General features: G+C 43.9%; 1 protein-coding gene across 13 annotated transcripts in view; it reads right to left on the bottom strand.

Annotated features, from left to right (window-relative positions):
- Positions 1–24,048, bottom strand: part of LOC108940023 (nuclear factor 1 X-type-like) — a 131,862-nt gene that overhangs the window by 83,614 nt on the left and 24,200 nt on the right. For 12 of the 13 annotated variants that reach the window (XM_029246669.1, XM_029246662.1, XM_029246665.1 and 9 more), the window contains one exon: positions 3,100–3,631. In XM_029246669.1, the coding sequence (XP_029102502.1) occupies positions 3,100–3,631 (532 nt within the window). Of the gene's footprint in view, positions 1–3,099; positions 3,632–4,491; positions 4,848–24,048 lie in introns of those variants that run through there. The other variant, XM_029246666.1, reaches the window with a different exon arrangement.

The following is a 24,048-nucleotide window of genomic DNA, read 5'->3' as shown; positions in this document are numbered from 1 at the left end:
CAATTAAGAGAGGGGACTTGGATTTTAAAAATGCATCACACTGAACCATTTTCAGCCCTGGCCTTTGATGTATACTTCTCTGCCTGCTGGACAGGGAGCACAAAAAACCTCCCAAAATCCCTTGGAGTTTTGGCACTTGAAAAGATTGCACCTTGGTCAACATAGAAGCTGAGAAAAATCGTACCCCTCCCGCAGAATGATTTTTAAACTCCTACAAAAAGCACTGATTGGAAACATACTGGAAAATTTTTTTTTACTAATATTAACAATAAGAGACATATGACAAACTGACTCCAAATATGACTAACACTGGAAGGAAGGTGATTTATCAGAGTAGCAAATAGGAAACAGATAAATGAAAAACATTTGTATTTTTCACCATCATTCTCAACCCACCTTGTGTGAAAGCTACTTTGCACACAATCACCAATCGCTAAAGATCTTACTCAGAAATACATCTAAATTACAACTTGTTCTTGGAGCAGATGCAGGACGGAAACACCGGTACCCGTACACCAATAAAGTGAAAGCAGCACAGTTTCATTTAAAAAGTGTCAGGAGTGAGGTCACTTTCCCAAAACTGTCCACTATCAAGCCCCAGCAGCCACCAGTGCTGATAGCCAGAAAGGGCACACAAGCAGCCTATTAACAGCCCAACATCCTAATGCAAAGTCTAAGACTACAAACAGGTGTCATACTTCGAAGAGGGTACACAAGCTACGCTGGGTGCCTTTCTCCCCCAGTTAGTCCTCTACTTCAAGTCGCGTATGTTATTTTGCTGTTTATGTTGTTTTTTTGCTTTGATTTTTAACATGGTAAAGGGAAGGAAGTTAGGAAAAGTAAATGAAAGGTGCATACTGGCACAGCCAAGAGCTGCCCTGTGACAAACATAAGCCACTCAGTAAACGACTGGCTGAGAGCTCTACCTACACCGATGGACTTGCGGTTTGGCCGACAGGAACAATTACAACTCAGCCTGTTTGCTCTCCTCCTTTCTGTTCATATGTAAACACCAGCAATGGAGGGAAGCTCCCTCCTAAAAAATGACAAAGGAGGCCGTCTTTAAAAATGAGAACTAAATATTGAGACAGAAGAAATGGGCACAAAAACCTAACCAAAACCATACCAAACGGAAGAAAACAAAACAAACAGAACCCACACAAAGCAAGACCACATAAAACCACATCTAAAAACAAAACAGTGCCAAACAAAACACTAGGATTTGTCCATTCACTCTAGGATGGCAGGAACAAAACCAGAAACAAAACACAAAAAGAGCGTGTGGTGACCTGAATGAGCCGTGGTACGAGGAGAAGAAGCCAGCAGAATAGAGGAGGCAGAAGCAGGGGTAACAGAATATCATGAACTTCCAGTTCAGGAGCCATTCCGGGTCGGGGTTATTTGGAGGAGGATGAAAGCAGCAGGACACAGTGGATTAGCGAGGTAAGATAAGAGCCACAGCAAAGCCTAGAAAACAGAGGTGCCGCTCTGGTGAGCAGCGCTGTGGTGTAACGTGAACTAGTGCAAAGGGGCGCCCCGTTAACACCACTGTCACCGGGCAACTGGACACCTGTGCTGCACTGTCCCAGCACCCCCAACCCACTTGGAGCACTGCTGCAATGTAAAGTACGACACTGCAGCGCAGGCTGCGTGGCACCGAGAACCCAGTCTGTGCCTCAGAAGGTGTGTTCCTGGAACCAGTGGCGATACAGCACTTTCCACTTGAGGGCTGCAAAGTAGTGCAGAGCTTCACTATGTATCCAGTCTGAAATCAGTGAACAGGATCATCAGCCTAACCTTGCTGTCTGTTCTACCCACTTGCTCCACCGTAACGGGGATGACCATCATGCTAACGGTAATAATAATAGTAATAGTAATAGCCAGTCACATAAAGGAGAAACAGCTAACAATATCTACCCTATCCCTACCGCTGATACTGTGGGAGCAGGATTACAAGAGGGGCATTTAATTTAGCCAGGATGGTTCTATATTCTGATATGAAATAACAAATGTCTGATTTATTTAAAAAAAAAAAAACACCTTCTCACAGTACCATGTTACTCTTCCCTACTACTTAAATAATAATATTCATTTTAACAGCAAATGTAGTAATTAATACAGCAAAAAATATTGATGCATTTACTCAAAAGAATATAGCAAAATATTTTACATTAAATGTATTACAAATCACAGAAGTCTTTACAATTACCAGTGGTAAAATAATTATAAAAATCTTAAATTCTCACAGCCATTTTCAATCTCTGCAACACTGCTACAGAGACAACGCCTGAAATTTGTATTTTTTTAATGCAGTTTTTAAAAATAAATCAAGTATTTGGAAATACAAATTAAAACTGAAAATAAAACAACAACAATTGTATATTGAATCTTTAATTTTATAAGTAAAATTAAATTGTTAAAATCAAACGCGATTAAAATGAAATATGTTATCAGCTAATCTCTCAAAAACATGGTTTCCGTATTTAAAACATAATGAGGTGGTCAAACACAGAGAGATCGATGCTAACAGAGATTACACACGGATTACTGATTTATTTTCTGTGCCCAGGGAGCAGAGTGCACCACGAAGCGTGTGGCAGAGCAGAGCGGAGCAGCGCTGGTGCCGGCCCATGTGAACGGTTGGCAGGGCCTCTCGGCCCGGGGCAGAGACGGGGCTGCTTGCCGCTCGCCTTTCATGCAAGAGCGCTGGTGCTGGGCCAGCTGTCACCGCATTTTCTCAGCACATCGTGGCCCGCAGAGATGCCCAGCGAGTGGCTGAGCACACTCAGAGCAGCCGGCAGGTCAGGGTAGATCAAAATGAAGCTAAATCAACTTTCTTTCCGTTTTCTATTGTAACAACATTTTGTGTCTTGTTACACACCCTGCAAGCTGTGCCCCCCCTCTCTGTTTTTACTCTAAGCTTGTTTTTTCTGAGGAGTAAAAACCAAAAACAGACACGACACACACATCTGCCACACATCAGTTTTGCCAAAATCGGACAAAGGTGAATCCTTTTGGCTGACACACTGCAGTGTGGGATTGAGGGTTGCATACGTGAGACACACGCGTATGTATGTGTATGCTTCTGCTGCCACTCACCTGGCGTGTGGACGAAATAGGCCAGGTAGAGGTCCAACTCCTTGACGGAGACGCCAATGTGGTGCGGCTGCACACAGAGCCCATGGTTGGAGCACTGGGGCGACTTGACCAGCCGCTCGCCGTCCGTGCTCTCCAGTGGGCTGCCCTTGAACAGGATGACCATGACAAGGTCCAGACGCCACACCTTGTCAGCCTGCCGTAGACAGTCGATGCGCCGGATCTTGCCCTTCTGGTCTGGGTTGGAGAGCACGCAGCAGGGAGGCTTCTTGCCCGTGATGGTCAGCACAAAGTCCTCACGGAACTCAGGCCGGATGTCCTTGCGCAGCTTGGCCAGCAGCCGGGACGCCCACTTCTGCTTGATTTCGGGCTTCTCGCCCAGCAGCTCGTCCTTGACGGCACGTTCCTCGTCCTTGGACATGCGCTTCTCATGCTTCTTGAAGTACTTGCGCTTGCGAGCCTGCAGGTTGAACCAGGTGTAGGAGAAGGCGCGCACATGGGGCAACAGGGCCTCGATGAACGGGTGGAATTCATCCTGGGGTACCAGGAGGGAGATGGGGAGAGGGGGAGAGGGGAGAGGAGCAAAACCACAGTTAACGCCACAGTGCATGGAGACCGACTGAATTTCCTGAGCAGGGCACATGAAAGAACGAACTGAGGCAACAGTGGAACCAAAAAAAGAATCACCTTCAGACGCAGTCCGCATTTTTCATTAAATTCTTGACAATTTGGACATAGTGAGACAGTATGAGTCACAGAAAATAAATACACATAGCTGATGCAAAAAGCAAAAAGCACCCTGTGTGAACCTAACTTCAAATAACACCAATACAACTCATATTTAATCATATAATCAAATTTGTAAACAGTGTGAAGTTATAAAACATAAGATGAAAATATCAGCCACATTAAGAAAAACAACAGAATGATCACGGTAAAAACACGTCAGCTTCATTTATTAAAAAAATTGAGATATTCATATTATACTAAATAAACAAACATGCAAAATGTAAATAATACAATTTTTAATGAAGAATCAAAGACTATAGGGTTCTGATTTAAACCCAGACCAAGCAGTAAACAGGTCAGACTCCCCAAAGCAATCTCACGGAGCCTGACTTGTGTGGGATCAGTGGCAAATGCCTAGATCTCACATGCCCGCAAGCCTGCACACCTGCAATGCACGACAACCCTGCCACAGACCTTCACCAGACTCCCCACCGAAACACATGGGCAATTTGTTCTGCAAATACAGCTCCTGTGCCAGTTCTACCTGCCATTTTTAAATTACTCAAATCTATAATTCAGTTGTTCTAAACATTTAAAAAGTTAACTGAAAATGTCAATACAAAAGTACACTAAAATCAAACGATACATGGACAGTCCGGTAGTTACCATTTTGCACTCTCATCATAAATTCAGCACGTCGATCATAAAGGAAAAAATGTATGCCGCACCAGTTCTTTATTGTTTCACGCACTTAGGACCAATCACTGCCACTATTGCTGCTGCTCCACAAACTGGAAAAACTGAGCAGAGAAGAGAAAAAAAAAAAAAACAAAAAGTGGCAAAAGGCAGAAAAAGCCGCAACTGTCCACTGGAAGTGCAAAAAAGTCAAAAACAAGAGATTGGCTGAGGGGGCACGATACAAAAGCAGCAGAAGAATCCTGATGGTACAGAAGCGGGAAGAGAGAAATTTTTAAGAGAGAGCGAGAGACTGTACGAGAGAATTAAATAAAGTAAAAAAATAGAAAAGGTGTGTAGGGCCCATGTGGAAAAAAGGAAAAACATCGAATAATAAAAAAGGAGGGAATAAAATCACTTAAATAAACAAGCTCCCTTTTTGCTTTGAAAAAGCTAAATAAAGACAAAAAATCGTTGGCAAAACAGTAAATGGTATTTGCTTAGATCTATGGGCCCTGCGTAGGACTCACAAGGAGAGAGACAGACGGGGGGGCGCAGAGTGCCGAATGGAAAAAAAAAAAGCAAGAGGACCGAATCAATGTTGGAAGAGCGTGCAGGACCGCTGGCAAACCCAAACGTGGCTTCTTTTTTCCCCCTTTCTCTCCAACTCTCTCTCTCTCTTCCTCTCCACGTTCTTTCCCTAACCATTGCCTGAGCCTTTGCCAATGTGCATAGGGCCCACCTATTTGGCAACGAAACGCCTGCGCGGCCCAGCCAATACGCTCGCTTCAAGAGCTGAAGGGGGGGAGGCGTGTGTTTGTGGGGGGGAAGGGGGGGCTCAGTGGCAGAGAGAGCAAGAAATGAAGCGAGCAAGAGAGAAAGAGAGAGAGAGAGAGAGAGAGAGAGAGAGAGACAGAGAGAAAGAGTGTGTGCAGTTTAGTCAGACGGCACAAAATTTGCCAAATTGACAAGTTCCTATCTAGCATGCAGGCAAAGTCCAGAGGATATTAATTTTACATGTATCAATCTCAAACCCTGCCCCCTAATCCCACCTCCCAGGCCCTGCCTCAATCAGCACCACATCCAACCAGCACACAGTCCCGTTCCACCCCCCAACCCCTCTCTCCCCCTTCTCTCTTTCTGCTCACGTTACACCACCTTGGCACGGGATGGCATGAGAAAGCACAGGCCCAGAATCCCACTAGACCCTCAAACCAGCAGCTGCTCCCAGATTTACCACACAAACAAAGGGGGTGGAAGAAATATTACCCCGAAAACACATCCTATTCAGAGGCTGTTATTCCAAAATACCCTTATATATCCACATATTATACATACAGATTAATTTATTTAGATAACTGCAAAGTATAAAAGCACACTTGCAATAAAAGACCATACTATAAATACAATTTCACACAAAGAAATACTGGCAAAAAACATTAATGCTTTTTAATCTACAACAGACATTTATACTGTATTATTTGAAATGCAACAATAAACCCTTATACAAATAAAAACATTTATTTCAACCTTTTTTGGTGTAAGTAACGTATTTGTATTATTCACTGCTTTATTTCATAGCTTTTTAAATTTCACGATCTTGCAGATTTCTCCCAGAGAACAAAAAGCAAATGCAAAAACATCAGCATCATTGAAAAAAAAAAATTTGTCTGTTCAAACTGCTGATAAAACCCATTTTCTTGTAGAAATTCCATAATAGAAATATTCGATATAAACCAGCAGAGAAACGTCAGCACATGCCATGTTTCAGTTCATTACTGATTTATCACACCATACTCTCAGTGAATTAGTCCATCAGCACCAAAAATGGTTTCCAAATACATTTGGTTCTGTCCACCTAAATGGTTGCACCTGCCATCAGCTGTGGTTATTAAACCCATGGTCACTGGTTTATTTGCAGCGGTACCATTCATTTATGAAAATCAACTAAATATGGAAAATACAACAGAAGAACAATAGAATCACTTATTAATCTGCTCACATGTAATGACACTGTCTCTATAAAATAATGATCAAAATGCACACTGGTAATCTGAAGATGTCCATAGTCGGAATCAAACCTATACACAAGAGCTACACACAAAATTAGTAAAATACACAAAATAAATAAAACTGTTCAGGCAATATAAACTTCAACCAGCCTGAAATACAAATAAATAATTTCAGTATTATTAAAACAAAACGAGCCAGATCTGCTCCACATCTGTTTGCCAACAATGAGGAATAAAAGAACAGAACTGCCGGAAATAAATTGTTTGATTTTTTTTCTTCCTTTTGGTTTTCAGCTACTCTCTGAGCCCCCTTGAAGGAATACAAAGGTCCCTAACACCTGAGGTGACAGCAAATCAAACACTTTTATGTTTCTGGTAAATCTAAAAGTTATGAGAGAAAAAGCAGAAACACGGAAAAAACCAAATACACGGGACACACACATAACCAGCACCAGCAAAGAAAGTCGCGACTAAGCGACCAAAAACATATACAGTATATCTTAAATTCAACTAAGAATTGGATACCAAAAGATGCAGAAAGATCTTTCTGGCCCTGTTTAATGCCTATGCCACCACAGCATGACATTTTATAAGAACTACCTTTCCTTGTTACACTACACAAAAATCCATTTTAAGTAAATTTCCAAATTGCACCTCTGAAGTAAATGTTTCAATAACTTAAAAAGCTTATTTGCAAATACTGGTGTGATGTACACTGGTTCATATGCAGAAATGTGACAAACTGCCTGTACTCGAGAATCACATGTCTGTATCCAAATCTCTCCTGATGTAATGCAATTTTTGTATTGTCCTCTGAGATGTACGACCCTTTGGAGATAAGCGTCTGCTAAACGCATAAATGTAACTAAGCAATTGCTTTGCACAAAACAGAAAAATATTGCACAATCCCCATTATCACTGTCATTTTTAAATATTTTTGGTTTTACTCACAATAGGACTGCAAACAATTATTGTACACACACTTAGATTCTTGTTTTATTTTTGAACTTGATTTCAAATGCAGAACTCAATCCCCACATTATCCTTTGTTCCCAAACCTACATCACACAAATAATGCTAGCGGCCCAATTAACATCAGACCAACACGGGCAATTATTTAAAAACCTTTTTTCCTAAACAGATCTTTCCGCCACACTTCTGTACGGTCACTAGCCTAAATGAAGCAGACTTTCAAAGTCTGGCCACGAAAAGTAAATTAATAATGTCTTAAAGCAACGGCATTTCTGTATATGTTTCAATTTATTATTTTATTATTTTTTGCAAGAAAGTCGAGCTGTTATTTTTGTTCCACCTTAATTGTCCTCAGTACACTTGTATTATGTTTATTATAATATTTACTCCTGTCTGTAACTGTGCTTGTGTAGACAGAGGTAAGCAAGTCTGTTCACTGCATCAAGCCTCCCTGTCTCATAGACCTGACCTGCCCTGTGCCTCCTTCTGTCTTGCACAGCGGTGTCCTTCTTCCCTCCCACTTTCTTTCTCCTATAGGAGTGTATCCTTCCCTTTTTCTTTTCCTTCTCCTACACATTTGTGCCTCGTCCCTTCTCCTGCAATCGTGTCCTGCTTCTTCTTTCTTTCTCCTACAAAGGTGTCACTCTCCTTTCCTCCATTTCTACATGAAAACTCATCTTATCTCCCCACAGCACACTGTCTCTGAAACATTGACCTTTGTTCGAGCACGAGGAAACTCCTCTTTCGTTTGCTTTCGTTTCATTTTATTATTTTTTTTTTTCACAAGAAGAAGAGGCTTGGAGACAGAAAGAAGGACTCGGTCTCTCTCTCCCTCTCTTTCTCTGACTTCTCGCGGCTGTGTATAAAACAAGTGCCAAAAGAGAAAAGAGGGGTGCAGAAAGCGGCCAACGTCTCTTCTCAGGTCCTACACTTCACCGCCACCACTTTCACACTCTCGCTGCCGCTTTTTTGGGTGGTCCGAATAAAACGCACAGGAACATATCTGCACCAACCCATTATCTGACACAGAAACAAGTCTGAAAACAAATTTGGTGCAATGTAAAAAACACACACTAACTTAATACAAAAACTACATTATGAAAGGCATACATTTTAGTCTTACTTGCGACGTTTTAATGCAAAATGACTGTGCAAGACCTAAAACCTGTCTCAAAAAGGTCAAATCAGTAACATTTCAAAATATTAAAACACTAAAAATGAGGTTAGTTTTTTCTTTAATGTTTTTTTTTTTTTAAATTTCAGAGAATTTCTGCTCTCAGTACAGTTCAGTGAGTATATTGTTTTGTACTCAGTGCCTCAGGACAGGCCCTTTCACAGATTTCCCCCACAGAAGGCAGGCCTACACTTTGTGTAGAATGCAAAAAACCTAAGGTTTCGAAGCTTCAAATGTGTACAATAAGTCGACGTGAAGGGTAAAAAAAAAAAATATATATATATATATTAAGAATAATAATAACTGAAAACAGCCGTCGGTTTTTAAACGTGACAAAGGCAACAATTTCACACTAGAAAGTTCCACACCTGCGCAATGAGAAGGCCTATGGGGACAAGACAAAAACATAAAGTAAAAATTTCCAGAGCAAATTAATCATAATGTACAGTAAATACCTCATGGCAACGAGAGAAATGTGAAAAAGAAAAAAGAGCTGAGGCGGGAAGGAGCGGCGGACGGAAGGTAAGAGAGAGCGCGGGAGGAAGCCGGGAAGCACAACCTAACCTTTCTCTCTCCTAGCTACTCTCTTTCTGGGCCTTTTCCTACTTTCGACACTTTCCTTTCTTTCGCTCTCTTTATCTTATTCAATTTACCTGCTTTCTCTGTGCTTTGTTTATCTTGTTTACTTTTCTCCGCTTTCTCTGCGTGCTCCACTTACCCAGCAGCTCAACGCGCGGGTATGTGACTGCAGCAGGCAGAGACCTTTTCCAGAAGATTCCGTGTCCGTCGGACGCGCGATTTTATTGACTATAAACCCGCCAGCTAAGTAACGAGGGCAAAAAAATGCCCAGGGTCCGACACACAAAAAATTAATCTCTCTATACAATATTTAAGATTGCCAGACAAAAACACAGCCTGCATCAGTGCTTTCACTGAACAGCACTTCACGTGCTTATTTACTGTACAATCGAGCCATGATTTAGTATAAGGATTTCCTTTACAAACAGATCGATATATTGAATATTCCACTTCTGAGCGTCTCATTACACAACGTAGATTTTAATGCTACACAAAGAAGAGAAATAACAAGAGAAAGGCGCACGGCAGGAGGACCATTAAAAGCGCAGCAATGAAAGAGATATTTCTCAATAATTTCTCCTTCAGCAGCATTACTCCATTCCTTTGCTGCACACACACACACACACACACACACACACTTTTAATAATCCAGAAAAACGGTGCCACGATGTGTCTCTCGGTGAAAGTCGGGTCACAAAGGCCCGTTTGTGCGGCCCAGGCGGCGCAGCCGACATTTATTTTAAATGAGAAAAAAGGCCCTGTTCGGAAGAGTTCCAAAAGAGCCTAAGGTACAGTTAATGCGAAAAAGAGAGCTTCAATAATATCATAACAATGAATATGTGCTGCCTTTTAGGAAAAAAAAAAAAAAGGACGTATTTAACCATTTCTTTTCACCTTGAAACAAAGACTTTTTCCCTGTCGGAGATAAATTAGGCAGAAATTACTGACTGTACTTCTACACGCTCTCCAGCACATATATGTAACGCAACAATTTAAATGACACACACTTATGAGCCCTGATCGACCGCGTCTTGATTTGACTGTGTTCGCCGGCCGAACTATAAATATAAGTGAGACTCGCAATGCGATTTAGAGCCGCACAGACTGCAGACACACGCGGCATCAGCACCATCACATTATTTACACACGTTTAGAAGGAAAATTGTTGGTTTGAACGCGAGCAGCGCTTCACGGCAGCTCCCGACACGTCCAAAGAAAGGGGTTGTTCAGAAAGCACCTCGAAACTTTAAGGAAGTCACTGGAAAATGTTTACATTGTTTTTTTTTTTTCTGTTTTCTCTTTTTCAGTTTTTAAAAGGAAAAGGAAAACAAAACAGGAATTAAAACAGTGCTGGAGAGCAGTGAGCACCTTTATGCCCGAAAAATAACGTTTACTGATTCACGCAGCGAGTGAAGGCAAAGGGTGTGTAGTAAATCACTGCGTTTTATTATGGCCGACATTCATCGTTATAAAACTGATAAAGGGCTGTGATCGAAAACGCCCAGATCGACTCCTCGGACACTTTTAGCATAAACTCGTGCTCAGTGTGGTACTTTGGAGAAGAACCACAGTAGTATAACAGCTGGGGTTAGTAACACTTGCCGTCGGGTCTCTCATCCAGTAACACAACTGTATTGCTCCATTAAGCCATAAAATACATTTAAACATTGTCAAGGAGCAGTAAAACTAAAAGTATAATTAAAGTTATCCATAACCTTAAAACTTCCACCGGAATTATTCTATTATTTCAAAATAAAGTTCAATATCCTTATACATAAAATATTATGTGCTCGTTTTATTTTTGGTTTTTATTTTCTAATTTAACGTGCCAGGAAATTAAATGTGACAGTCTACCCTCACTGAAAATGTATCATTTTTTTTTTTTACATAGTATAATATGATTTTTATTTCAAAAGATATTATTAAACTATACAAGTTAATTACTGTGCGCATTCTAATTTTGGCAACATTATGCCGTTGCCCTTTCAGTTGAAATATTAACATCTTAATTATTTTTACTACAATATATAATGCATTTAATTAAAAAAAATATATATATATATAGCAGTAAGATGTATATAAAATTAAATGTGTTAGATGAGACAAATGCTTTTACCCAGTGCTTGACAGGTGAAACGTGCATTGCAACAAAAGAAGCGGCGTTAAGCACCAGTGTTCTGCCGAAATGTATTGTGTGAATTAGAGGGAAATGAGCGCCTGTTTCTTCGGCACCTGTTTCCCTGCTGGACCTTCAGTCGGACGGGAGACAGTGGGTCGCGTCGCCAAAGAGTCACCGCCTTTCCCGCTCCTTTGTATAAACTCTCTGCACGGCCACAACACGCACAAGGCTCAAAGCTCACAATTGCACTCATGTTCACTGTAAATGTCAAGCACGCCATGTTATCTGTCCTTTTAATTTTTCCCCACGTTTTAATGTATGCGTGCATTCCAATAATAATAAAAAAAAGAAATGTATAAATACACACACACAGATCATGTCTGTACTGACCAAGGGGATCATATCACAACTTTTATTTTAAAAATTGCAGATAGTATTAAGATAGCAAGTTTCCATAAAATAAGTAGAGTTCACTGAAATTAAAAGCTCTTTTTGCACTCATGATAAAAAACTTACTTTTCTGTGTACAAGCTGCATATAAATATTAAATGTGTTCTAAATGGAAATAAGCAATTTATCCCAAAACATAACATTTTTCGTTATTTTAAATTGTACTTTTATATTAAGGTTTATTATTGACCTTTGCATTTTCACCCTCAAGGCTCTGTTGCAGAAAATGTTTTAATCCCTGGGCCTTTGTAAAAACAAAGAAAAATTAATTTAGACACATTTCAATATGAACAACAGCAAAATCAATTTTTAAAAATATACATGCTGTCTCAGCATATTAATTCAAATAGGTTTTATGTATTTTAATACTCAGAGTTAGATTTAAATGTGTAAAAACAGAATCTTTTTGGGCTACAACAAATCACTAACTCTTCTCTCTCTTGAACATGTGCGGTTTTATCCTAATGTGAAAAAACAAGACATATTGCATAAATATATTTTTAATTGACTTCTCATATACCTAAATATTTTAGGTGTCCACTAAAACAGGAAAAAATGGATGAACCACGCACCACGTAGCGAAATGTTGCCCCTTTTACTTTCACAATACCTAGTGGTGAGTGGAAAGTGTGTAAAAGTAGTTGCTGTAACAGTTTCTGATGTGTTCTTTTCTCTGAGGATGAAAGTACATTGACTTTTAGAGCAATAGTTCGGGATTGCAACAGCAATGCCAGTAACGAGGAGCACATACGGAGCAAGCAAGAAAGTCAAACTGCCCGCTAATCAACAATACGGACAAAACGCTGGAGGGAAGGCCAGGGACATTTATCCCTGCTACCAGACGTCTGTTGATTCGAGAGCAGGAGCCCTGCAGTGGTTTTTTTTTGGTACATAGTACGACATTAACATCTGCTTGGTGAAAAAAGCCAAGGACTGACAGGAGCAGTGATGTCAGCACACGGCCTGCCAGTAATTCGAGGCACTGTGCAATTTTAAAGAGTCATTTTCCACAATGGAGGAAATTGAGGATCGGATGTTACAAGCCCATACTAATCCCAGGAATCAAAATGGTTTTGTCATTGTCATTAATACTGGTAGAGATCACAGTGATTATCGTCTAACTGAAGTTCACAGAGACATTACATTTTTCCAGCGTTTCCCGAGATTTAGAAACAGCCTAGGTGGCGAGGTATTGCCAAAGATGGTGGAAAATTAACGAAACCTGGAGTTCACAGTCTTGATTTTCAGCAATTCTTACACGATGCTTTACAATACATGATTACACTACAAATAACGCAGGACTGCGTATTTCTCCGTGCCGCAGTTTTAATTTTTTTGGAGATGCTTATTCGGCATACTGTGTAAACTGTGTGGCACACTGTGTAAACGTCCCGCTAAAATGCCCGTGGCGGCATTGAGCTCCTTCTGGTCTAAAAGAAATGAAGGACAATCGCGTCGCAGAAGAAGGTGCTGCCTTTAAAAGGGACAGAAGCGATGCACACACACTTGACCTCACCGCAGACACGCGAGGTCAGCGGGAGTGTGGCGAAGGGGAGAGCCCCCTCTCCTTTGCACACCTTTCACTCCGAGTGCTCTCTCCAGCACCTGCCAACAAGTGCCTTTTTTGCATGGCTGGGGGCGTGACCAGCAGGGCCGAAGTGTGACTGGTGGGCTCCCACTCCTTCACGACCAATAAGCAGAGCTCCTCCGTAGCTCCGCCCCCCGAAGCAGGCCCCGGGGTCTGTGTGGGCGGAGCCCAGCGCCGCAGACTGGACGGGTGTCCACTCTCAACAGCTGCAGCAGCCAGATGCCAGGCTGCACCGCTTGGCCTTCTGGGAGGCCTGGCTGCTGTAGCAGGGCAGGGCTTGTGCGGAACCCACTTCCCATTGCAGGTACGCCACGCCACACCACACCACGCCACGTCACGGCACAACACCATGCGCGGCTCAACGGTCATAAACTCTGTTTGAGACTTTCAAGCTTCTGCATATAAACAAAATGTCAGAGGGTGTTTACTTTAGTAACACTCTAGTAAAGTTGTGTTATTGCATGAATTATTTTTGAGTGCTGAAAAAAAAAGGAAATATTTACTTAAAATAAAAAATGCAGCACCGAGGAACATTTAATCAAGCGTTTCTGGAGCCATTTCGGATTTTTAATATGTGAATGTATTTCAAAATGTCTGACAACAGCTACGCTCTGTAGTCTACTGTCTTTTATCACCACTGGTCAGTTCAAACAATAGCAGCTTCAAAACTGCATTTAGCGGTAGTTTAAAACCGTTTCAGTGAACTTCCTGCAGCATTAGAACAAGGGCACTGCCATGACATAATCACAAGGATTATAACCATTCATATTTCCATTCATTCATTATCATTAGTCTACTTGTCCAATGCACAGTCACAGTGATTATAATTACAATTATGATTTTATTCTGTCATTTTATCTCAGTATTTTCCTATCTTCCAGTCGGCAATGCCGAGCGAGAGCGGGGCGCTTCCCCATCAACACCTTGTTTAAAGCACTGGTGCACACACCGGACAGTATTATTGTCCCCAGCCCCAACAGCCTCCGTAATGCCTACATTTTTAAGTAGCAGAGGGTGTTACAGGCCACTTGTCCAGAATTCCCAGCTCCTAACTGCATTGCCCCGTGGTCTGGGCAACAGCACTGCCATTTGCACGTCGCCCAGGACACCCCGAGTCCACACCAACCCCGCGTCACGGAGACAAAGGCCCGGGTGGCACTTGGCTTCGGCTTCACCATCCAGCTAGACAGAGCGAGACAGAACGAGAGAGAGTGTGAGTGTGTGTCGCTTTGTGTACCTGTGCTCCGACTGTACCAGTCCAGGCACGTATGCATGCCAATACGCCAAGAGGCTGCCAGTCGGCTACAACTCTCTCTCTTTCTCTCTCTTTGTCTCTCTCTGTCTCCCTCTCTCTTTCTCACACACACAAACACACACACACACGCAAGCATGCCTGCAAACTCAGAACGAGTGACAGTAACAGAGGGCAATGTGGAAGAAGTCCTGCTTCGCTCAGATTGGTTCACTCCTGAACCTCCACGGTCTTCTGAGCTCCAGCGCATCGCTCACTTTCCCTCCGCAGGTTTTGCGTGTTTTCTCAAAGGCTGGAGCTGAACGGAATTCTAACAGCCAGCTGCTTCCACCCGAATTGAAGTGTCACTGCTGATACACACACCCTTCTATTTACCTGCCCCCCCCCTCCCCCTCTCCATTTGTTTGGTCAACATGTATGCTTTTCCCAGCTTTATTCAGTCCTGTTTATTCACTCCTGTTAAGTGACATTATAAACAAAAAATTTGCGAGAGCGCTGCAGGATTAAATCATACAAGGGGTCTAAATGTGCCTTGTCTCCGTCATATGGAGTTCATTTAACTGAACAAACTTCCTGATGCAGTTAACCCAGGAATCTGCAGCTTCACTTCCACCGGTGCTCACGCGGCAGTACGAAACCGCTCGAAAGCGCTCTCGCTGGACAGCAATCAGAACGAGCTTGTGGTCGCTGTGCTGCCATTATCTCAAAACTCACTATCAGCACAAACTTCCTTTTTTTTAAATGGTCATTAATCCACTAAAAAAATGCAAAAAAAAAAAAAACAAAAAAAACAAAAGGAAAACGGCCCCTCTCCACATCCCTGCCCGGGTGAGCGAAGCGGAGATGTCTCTGAAGCGTGCCTCTGCGTCGTCTGCAATTATCTGGGTTTACAAACCGACACGTTACTATGTGTGAAAGTCTGGAAGCCATTTGTGGTAGCCGCTCGGCACTTTATGTAAACAGCACCGAGGAACAATCAAGGCCTGCGCACATTCCGCATTCCACACTCCAGCCCCACCGCTGGGGTCCGCCGCTCATCCCCCCATATTGTCCGCCACCAGCACCAACACAGGATCTATAATAAGCTGCAATAAAATATAATAATAATAACAGCAATAATCAATGACAAAAATTTACTAGAAAAAGTAAAGCATTGCTTTAATCACATTTTGGGAAAATTATTTATTCATAGTTGAATAAAATGATGGTGATCACTATTATTATTATTATTTTTACTATTATTATTATTATTTTTAAAACAAAATAAGGACAAACAAAACTTAAATCCTAACTGCATATACTGTTTGCACACTGTTGATATTTTATCAGTGTGCTTTTCTTATATCACTAATTGTCTTAAGCGGTATAAAATGATTCCTAACCCGAAGGCCTGGAGGCAGGATGACAGAGAATATTGTGCATCTTTCGCAGGGTTTGAGGATTAGCCTTTAAGCCAATTTGTTGTGTAGTTTATAACAATGCGTTTTATAGTCATAAAAATAAATCTATTCTTGAAAAAACTAATAAAATGCCAATCTTATACAGACTTAATAAAGCAGTTTATGACATGTTTTTAAAAACAGCATCAGTAATATTAAGATATATTTCATTACGACACCGGATTATTATACTTCGCCCGCATCGGATTAATGTTGACATATAGTACAATAAGCAAAGTTATCCACTTTAGAACTAGCAGGTACAAATTATAATAAATTCAGGTGTACATATTTAAATACAGACAAGTATATTTAGTTATTTTATGAAGTAAACGAGTAAATCGGTCAGTTCTGGTTCGGTGCTTTCGTTACATGGTCCCTATTTCCTTGCTCACTGGAAAGTTGAACCTCTACAAGAGTACGGTTTCAGGTCCTAAAGCAGGCCTGGCGCTGGCCTGTACCAGGCAGGTGCGAAGAGCATAGAAAGCGCGGCTGAGGGTGGCTTTTGGGAAAGGCTCCCAGGGGGTGGACTGTCTGGGGGTTTCATCCGTACCCACGTGAGCGGCTGCGCGCCCCACTACACTTGGCAGACCCGGGATGCTTGCGCAAACGATGCGGCTCCTCCGTGTCCATCCATGGCCGCATGGGCTCGCTGGAGCTCGCTCTCGGAAACATCCCCTCACGATTCGCCCTCAAGGCCAACAACTCAGTGCACGACCGACAGCTGTTTGGGCTTCTCTCGCACCCATTTGGCTTTAGTAAAGCAAAATCAAATTAGTCTTTGTTAAAAGCTCAGCGTTTATAAGACGATAATTTGGCACTGGTTGTCTACGGCACTTCCCAAACGTTAGTTTTACTTCTTGTTCTGTGTTGCTCTTCTGTATCCAGTTGTTCTGAACCTCCAGAAGCATCACAGAGATGAAAAGACAGCGGTTTACAAAGGTGTTTCATGTCTTGACCAGTGACACCACTATCCGCAACCCTCAGTTATGTCACTCACTACCCCACTGTGGTGCTCTGGATATCACAGTCAACAACCCATTGTAATGACTGAATTAATGCACAATACTTTTCACTATTTTTATTACCGTTTGTCTTTAAAGCAGGAAAACAAGACATCAAGGAGCAAATGCCTCTGTGGATAGTCTGGGTAGGAACCACAGTGTGAGCCTCACTCTTACCCCACTGGGTGGTAGCACATGGCAGGCGCTGTCGTCGAGGACAACAGTCCTCATCCATGGGTAACAGGGTGTGTTCATGTATGCAGACTTTGCTGGCACCCTGAAACAACCCATCAGCAAAATGCGATGCGCCTTGTGATGATATCATGGGGGTGCCGGGGGGCTCACTGACTCACAAGCCTAACCCCCACCCCTGCACCCCACAAATTAGAGGGTGAATGGGCAACCTTGCCCACCCCAGTGGTCCCCACATTGCAGTGCCTTGGCGAACAGAGGTCGAGAAGGCTGGGTCAATCAGACATGCACACCCACAAGCCACGCATGCGCAGGGGAGTGGGGGGGTTGGGGACACAGAAAAACAGGCACTGTCTCATACCACACTGTGTCATTTCCCCCAGCGCATGTTGCTCAGCCCGTAGCTACACACTGCAAACGCACAGACAGCGGTGCACAAACGGAGCGGTCAGAAAGCACATGCGGCCGCAGACACGCTGCAGCTGCGCAGCCCCCAACCCTAATCTCTAAATGGACGATGAAGGAGAAATCTAGCAGATTATCAAACCATACATTTTTCCAGCTCTGCTGCCAGCCGCCAAGGCCTTTTCTGCTCTCCATTGGCTGTTTTTCCCCCCTCTTTTCTTTCTCCTCGGTCTTCCCTCTGCCAGTCGGCGAGGCGATATGCCAACCCTTTCCATGGGCGGGCATGTTGCCCTGCCCTTTATGCAAATGTGTTGCCACCGGCCCTAACTCACACATCCCCCCATCCAGGTCTCTCTCTCGCTGTCTCTGTTTCTGTTTCTCACACACATATGTAGATGGGCCTTCACACACATACACGCTCAAAAGCAAACACCCCTTCTCACTCCTCTCTCTGTCATCTTTTCCAGATTCCCTACACCTGTTAGGTGTCTATTTTTGACTTACATAAATCACCGCAGCAAAAGGGAACTTTCTCTCACTCTCTGGACCCGTTGCCATACAACATGCATGTAGAGACAATTATCTGTGTGTCTGTGTGTGTATGTGCAAATCCCATGACTGTCCTCCTGTGAAGATGGGGGGGGGTCTTCTACATGCATTGTGAGAATCCTGCAGCAGGCAACTTGGCTATACCCCCTCCAAATGAAAAGAGGAAAAAAAAGGCTTGTTCCGTAATTTAGTCTTTGCTGTTTGACATGTTTGAATGCAGTACTCCATTACGGAAACAGTTTCGGCTCTGACGTGGAGCTCAGGATGTCTGAAGTCCTGCGCATCTGTCCTCGGCACCGTATGCCGGCGATCCACGTACGTGCCGAACGCGGGGGGCTCTTAAGACATGCGGGGGCCACGAGGAACGGTGCGCAAAAACATGCTCAGACACAGGCGTCAACGCAGGCCGACATGAAGCCATCTGCACAGCAATACAGGCTGACGCGCGACGACAAAATCACGGCGCAGTCACACACATGGACGCACACACAGACACACCAAAAAATCAGTTCTCCCAGCCAAAATGCCTAAAATCTCAGCCAATTGCACAAAGCGCCAGCATCACTCTGAAATATCTTGTTGGTGGTGGTCGGATGTGGGGGAGGGGGAGGTGTTGGGTGTTGCTGCCTTTTCCATAATTTGAGTGCTTTGATGGCAGTACAAAATGCAGTTAACATTTGTTTTTTTTTTTTTTTCATTTTTTATTTTTATCAGAATCACTTTCTCCGCTTTACGGAAAAGCTAAAACTTTCTGTTCTTTTTTGCTGCTCCTTTCACATCTTTTCCATACTTCCTCCTCCTGTAGAAATGCACAGGCCGGCATGTGGAAAAACTGGACAGGATAACAGAATTTCCTGTGGCTTTTGAGCCACACACAAGTGTACGGGAAGGCTTGGTTAAGAAAAGGCAAAGAAAAACAGCTGGGAAAAGGACAAGCTCTGCTTTACCTTGCTTAGAATGACGGACAATTTGACTGGCAGCACGGCGGAATTGTGGTCACAAGAGAAGCTAAGCGGAATATCGGTCGTCATCGGGGGTTTCTGCTCCTTCGGGCAGTTGTCTAATTGTCCATCCTTTCACCTTCCAGTCACTGCCCACCGCTAGAGTCTCCCAGCACAACACGACTTTGGATAGCTTCCAAAAACTGACTCCCCTCCAAAAGTGTGCTGCTAAAACACCTCTTTCTTCTCGTAACACAGGGAATGAGAAGGTAGCAGAGGAGATACCGTGTACCCAATAATGAAGAGTAGCACTACACACACACACACACACACACACACACACACACACACACATACAACATACACAAGGTATTTAACAAGCTGTTTTTCATTTCGCCACTAAAACAAGTTGACGGTCACTCGTTTGTCCTACGCCCAGGAAGCCCTGGTACAAATAAGAAATACACCGATAACAGGCGTACAGTGTATGCAAAGGTTTTGTGCGTTCTTTTTCTAAGAACCACGCACAAAAATAATGACATCGATGAAACTAACAATATAGAGGGTTTCACTCAAATTCATGGATTACCTTGGATCTGATGAATAATTCTTGGTAAACTGCATGAAATCAAGTTTGTCGCACGGCAGTTTACCGCCCGGTGGTGTAAACTAATCACCAGATTCTCCATCCCGGGAGAGCCGGCCTTTGGGCCCCACACCACGGTACGCATGGAGGGTGGATGCAAGAGAGCGGCGCTGCCCCGGCGCCGAGCCGAGAGAGGAAGGGCCCCTTCACTATTCGCCCCGCACACCTTCTTCTGCAGCTTTCCAGACCCGGTGGAAACACGGCGAGTCACGCAGCCAGGGCACGCACACGGGATGCTCACCTGAGTGTGCAAGTCTAAGTGTGCATGTGGGTGTCTTTGTGGAATTACCATTACTGTGTTCAGCCAGAAAGCTTTTATCCAAAATTTCCCACATTTTCACACGTGAGTATTTTACTGGACCTGTTGAGATCACGTATCTTGTATATGGTAAGCTACCTACTGCTCTGCATGGATTGGCGCGCGCACACACACACACACACACACACACACACACACACACACACACACAGCAACACTTTCCTTCTCAGGATTTCCCACCCTGTACTTCCTCTCTCATCCTTTAGGCTCATGATAACAGAGGTGGTGTGCATAACGCTCATGAGAATATGTGCCAATTGTACCTTCTCCTCTTCCTTAATGTTGCAGCAAATTGGGCTCTGCTCCACTCGCAGCACCACCTTCCAATTACCACAGCACCACTAGCAGAAGCCTCTAATTCCAGGTCCTTGCATGAAAGACTGTGTCTTCGTGTGTGCTGCAGGGCACGTGGGTGTCCTGCGTGGGACACAGAGCCATTTCGAGGACCGTGTCTCAGTCCGACGCCGTCCGGAGAGGAGCATTGTGGGACGGCGGGTCCGCAGAGTTTTACTACCGCTCGTCTTTGAGCCTTATTGTTGATCTAACTTGATTTACTGCGGGAGGAGCGCCAACTAACAATGCTTGCCTAAAGTGTGTTTTTGACATTTTTTTTTTTTTTGTCGGAAGACGCTTGCCAATAAAAATCTAAATCGGATATAATAAACTTACATTTTACAGTCGCATAATCTGTCTTGACTGATTTTCCCTCTGTGTTGCGAGACACTGCCACGTCAGAAGGTTTCTTTCTTGGCTCATAATCAGGAAATGCAGAGGTTTTGCATAAAGCAGACACTTTTAGTCTGCACTAGTCATAGAAATGAGGAAAGTTGCAGCAACAGCGCAAAAGATGCAAATAAATTCAAGAATCACAAAAGAATGCCTTGAGTTGTTTGCCTACAGCAATGCTGGCTATCCCATTTAAAAAATCAAGAGAAACAAAAGAAATATTTCCTATTTCCCATTGCCTTGGTGTACTTTCTCACAACAATGCCAGTGCCCTCTGACTGAGGAATTGATTCAATCTAGAAGTACTAGGCTTTAGGAAGGACATAACTGGCAGTTGCCACCCTGCATGATGTCCTCGATCGCAGTCCTTTTGGGCACCGAACAGCCAACTGAAAACATCAGCGAGTCCTTCCTGGGACAAGCAGCGCAGCGAAACATCGCCCTCGAAGACTGGGGTGTGTAAAAATTGATCTCACAGGAACACATGAAACAAGCGAAAAAGTTCCAGCGCGTTCTCATTTCACACATTTGCACGAGCTCAGACCCAAATTCATCTCTCTGTCTTTCTCCCACTGAAGATACAGAGTCCAGCTCCCGCACACAACTGAAAAGGATCAAAAAGTGACATTTGAAAAAAGCCACCGAATAAAACACAAAAAGATGACCGTTATTCTGTATCCAAAGAGTGCTTCACCATGATGGGTACAGATGGGTCTCAGCAAATTTATTCTTGGAGTCTAAAACGGAAGAATCCCAGCGGTGACCATCAAAACGGGAGCGCTGAATCCCGAGTTTTAACTCCCTAAAAAACGTTCCAATGAACTATTTTAACTGTCTTTTCGACAATCTGCACCCAAGGTTTACGCGAAGTGCCGATTTCAACGCAGATACCAGCGCTTTCGTGCGCTGCTTTCATTTTGTATTGTCAAACTGGAGGAATCAGGTTGAGCACAACTGCATTATTGTTTCAACGGTGAATTCCAGGAGGCCAGAATGCCACCAGGCAGCCACAAACTACTTTCACAACCTAAATGTCAGCGCTCTTTTTAGGAACCTGCTCAGGCACAGACAGGTCTTGCAAAAGGACCTGTCTCTTTGTGTGGGGACTCTTCTGCGTCCACACAGAGTCTAGCTGCTATGCATCCATACGCAGCAGGACCGGTGAGACAGGACTTGGCAAAGCGCACGGCTCTTAAGCACTATAATATGGTTATGATGCATTAAAATTCCTTTACATCCCCCAAAAGAAATTTAATATGCGCCTATCAGCTGCTTCCATCAAGCACCAGTTCTTGGAAAAGCGGGGAGGTCAGCGAGTCAGGTAGTCCGAAAGAGCGGCAGCTAGACGAGGGCAGTCCGCGGGTTTCAGGTTGCAGAACTTGAGTGAGCAGTGACTGACGTGTGTTAGAAATGCCCAAAAAATCACTGTTGCTAACTACCCTGAGATGCACTGGTGGGAACTGGAATGAAAGCGAACCCTCCCTAGCAAACCCCCCCAGGTGTCCCATTCCTCCCCCCGTTCGCCCACAAAAGCGGGTCTCACTCTTTCGCTATTTAAGAACAAAACTACATTGTTCAGGGCTGTGTGGAAGAGTCACTACAACTCTAGAACACGCTAATAGGTGCCCTCCCCAGCACCCAGAACACAAAACACACATAAGCACACAAACACGCACTGGCAAGCGCATATAAATCCATGGACGAGAATCCACTCAAACACACACACACACACACACACACACACACACACACACACACACACACACACAGAAAAGCCAGGAGAGCAACCTCTAAGGCAGACTCCCTGACGGCAGAGCCCAGCTGGTGAACCGCGTCCGGAGAGCGGAAGTGGAATGTGTACACAGGGCAGTGCGTGCGCACACACACACTCTCACACACACACACACACACACACACACACACACACACACACACGCACGCACGCACGCCCACGAACACACACAGATCACAGTCCCCTTTTCGCCGTGCCACCACACAACCGAACTGTCACGCGTTACTTCCAATTTGTCTAGCACCGGCTGTATTTACATTTAAATCTTCATCTTAAATTTCTCCTTGCAGACACCAAAACAAACAACATAAGCTTGCCTCGCAGGAAAACCGGGAGTTACGTCATATTATTATTTATCAACAGGGAGGAAAAAATTTAAATGTGAGAAAAATATATGCTGGAACATCTACCGCTGCAGCGTTTTAATGGTGTTAGGTTTCTAAACGTATGCATTTAATGACTGAGTCGTTCTGGTGTATTTCTTTATCTGGGCCCACCCTCTGCCCACTAATTCGTTGCAAGCGAGAAAGCAGAACCACAAGAATGCTTAAATCAGCATAATTAGCCCAATGTGCGCTTAAAGACACACATTTCCCAGGGCTTGGACCACTGCCACCCATTCTTCTGTGTCACAGGCCAGGGCTGGAGACTCAGAGTCAATAAATACAAACCCCCAAGACCCTCATCTTACACTGACTACATCCCCCGAAGCGTTCACCCACCTCCCCTGCCCCGGTCTCAACCCTCTTGAAGCCTCTGTGACCGCAACATAACTACAATCCCTAATAAAGGATTTAGGGGTCCTCAGCAGTGAAGGGGGGAGGGGTTGGGGTGGGTTGGGGTGGGGTGGGGGGCACTCCGCCGGGATATCCACATCCCACTGATTGGGACCGGTGAGCACAAGAACAACCTGCAGAAATGGCCAAAGATTAAAGCTGACACACACACACACACACACACACACACACACACACACACACTCACTCACTCACTCACTCACTCACTCACTCACTCACTCACTCACTCACTCACTCACTCACTCAGCAACACTCTGAAGCGTTGAGATGGTAGATGACTTTCCCAAAACAGTCTTGGAAAAAAAAACAGCCTCATGAGAGAGAGGCATAATTAGAGAAATAAAGCCTTGAGCTGCAGAGCTGCTATTAAACGCGCTCAATTACAGCAAAGTGCACAGCACTTTAACAGCCTCATTATGAACTTTCACATGCGGTTTCCTCTCCATCGCGCACGGCAAAGGCCCTGGGGAGAGCAGGGAACCTTCTCCGCGTGCGCTTTTTAAAAGTCTCACACCGTCGTGTCGGAGAGCCCTCCTATGACGCGTGTCTGGACACCTGAGCCGCGACACGCACCGGGCGACGAGTCAAAGAA

The sequence above is a fragment of the Scleropages formosus genome, chromosome 20 (assembly GCF_900964775.1).
Source record: "Scleropages formosus chromosome 20, fSclFor1.1, whole genome shotgun sequence".
NCBI lineage: Eukaryota > Metazoa > Chordata > Actinopteri > Osteoglossiformes > Osteoglossidae > Scleropages > Scleropages formosus.
This window is presented reverse-complemented; position numbering and strand designations above follow the sequence as displayed.